Source organism: Equus caballus, chromosome 8, assembly GCF_041296265.1.
Source record: "Equus caballus isolate H_3958 breed thoroughbred chromosome 8, TB-T2T, whole genome shotgun sequence".
NCBI lineage: Eukaryota > Metazoa > Chordata > Mammalia > Perissodactyla > Equidae > Equus > Equus caballus.
In genome coordinates, this window is record NC_091691.1 from 5,109,056 (window position 1) to 5,111,098 (window position 2,043).

The 2,043-nt window shown below is 53.9% G+C and overlaps 1 gene segment (V, D, J or C); it reads left to right on the top strand.

Annotated features, from left to right (window-relative positions):
• The first annotated feature begins 355 nt into the window (after positions 1 to 355).
• LOC100059976 (immunoglobulin lambda variable 1-40-like) lies at positions 356 to 1,262 on the top strand. The segment is given in 2 exon segments: positions 356 to 505; positions 619 to 1,262. Coding segments are annotated over 2 exon segments (675 nt in total).
• The last annotated feature ends 781 nt before the right edge of the window (positions 1,263 to 2,043 follow it).

The window sequence follows — 2,043 nt, forward strand, 5'->3', positions numbered from 1 at the left end:
CTGAGTAGAGACTGACCTGTGGGGATGTGGAGGCTACACAGGGGCCACCTGGCCTGACCCTAACGCAGGGGGACAGTGGACAGAGCAGTGGGGATGGGGGAACTGTCTACTGGGCTTCGGTCACCCTGAAACACAATAGTCAGTCTGGGCCTGGACACCAGGGGGCGCTCAGTGCTCATTCCTCAGCTTTCCGTGAGGGTTCACAGCTGTGACCACCCACCTAGCACTGCCTGGTGCCCTCTGCTCAGGGCTCACAGCTGTGAACGCCCCACCCCAGGGCCACCCTTAGGAAGTGGCACCTGAGCAAAGGCCAAGTGAGAGATCAGAAAGCGGGGGCTGTGATTTGCATGTGTGGGCCCTCCCTCTCTCAGAGTATGAAGAAGGGGTGGGAGAGATCAGGGGGAAGCTCTGCTTCAGCTGTGGGGCCACAGAAGGCAGGACTCGGTGAAGATCTCCACCATGGCCTGGTCCCCTCTCCTCCTCACCCTCATCGCTCTCTGCACAGGTGACTAGATATGGGGACAAGGGAAGGGGCCTTGGGAAGATGCGTGGGACCCTGCTTTCTCCCTTTGTCTCTAGTCCAGTGAATCACCATGTCTGTGTCTCTCTCACTTCCAGGATCCTGGGCCCAGTCTCTGACTCAGCCCGCCTCAGTGTCTGGGACCCTGGGCCAGACAGTCACCATCTCCTGCACTGGAAGCAGCTCCAGCATAGGTTCTTATATGGGCTGGTACCAACAGATCCCAGGGACAGCCCCCAAAACCCTCATCTATGCTACTAACAAACGAGCCTCAGGGGTCCCAGATCGATTCTCTGGCTCCAAGTCTGGCAACACAGCCACCCTGACCATCTCTGGGCTTCAGGCTGAGGACGAGGCCGATTATTACTGTGGTTCCTATTACAGCAGTGATAGTAGTGACACAGTGATGCAGGCCAGTAGGGAAGTGAGACAAAAACCTGCTGTGCCCTCAGCCATGGGGCTTCCCTGTGTAGCCCCCACTCCTCGGCCATGTCAGCTGCTTCCTTTGTTTGTGTGGCCAAAAGCAGCTCTGAGACTCAGTTCAGGGAACTTTCTCTTGAACATGTGTGCTCATGCTCTCAACGTCTGCCCCCACAACTTGTCCTTGGTTTCAATCCATTTTCTGTTTTTCTCTAATCGAGCAGACATTCCTGGATGCTGGGGCAGGCTGCCCTGGGGACAGAGTCCACCAGGGGTGTGTGAGTCTGCCAGGGCTGCCATAACATAATACCACAGATGGGGCAGATTAACCAACAAACATGTGTTTCCTCACAGTTCTGCAGGCTGGAAGTCCAAGATCAAGGTGCTGGCAGGTTTGGTTTCTCCTTGGCTTGCAGAAGGCTGGGTCCTTGCTGTGTCCTCACAGGGCCTTTTCTCTTGCACTCACCCCTGGTTTTCTTCCTCTTCTTATAAACACACCAGCCCCACTTGTTAGGGCACCACCCTTATGACCTAATTACCTTAATTACCTCCCTTAATTCCTTATCTCCTAAGACTGTCACTACAGGGTTAGGGTCTCAGCATAGGGTTTTGAGGGACACAGTTCAGCCCATTTCAAGGAGTCATGGCAGAAACAGGGAAACATAGTCCAGCTGTGTTTGACTCAGGCTAGTTGACTCTCCAGATTATGTGCATCCACACTATTTACTGAACACCTACCATGGGTCAGACTTGGGTGTAGAGGCTCAGGATAGTAGGTGGACAAGACAGGAAGGGTCTCCATGCTCAGGGTGGTGACACTGTCTGGGGGAAGAGAGAGTACAAACGAGCAAAAGACGCTGTACAGCATAGATGTCCTGGGAGAGTGAGGAGGGGTGAGCTTGGTGGGATGGAGATGGTAGCATTAGAGGGGTTGTCAGGGGAGCAACAGAATCCGATTTGTTTATGAGGCCCAAGTGCTGCATAGAAACTGAAGGAGGAGGAGGTTTGGATGTAGGTAGGGACTAGGTAGGAACTGGGGACCATACAACTGTTAGACGATGGGTCTGGTTAATGGGTGGAGCAGGTGGGATAGAGAAGAAAAT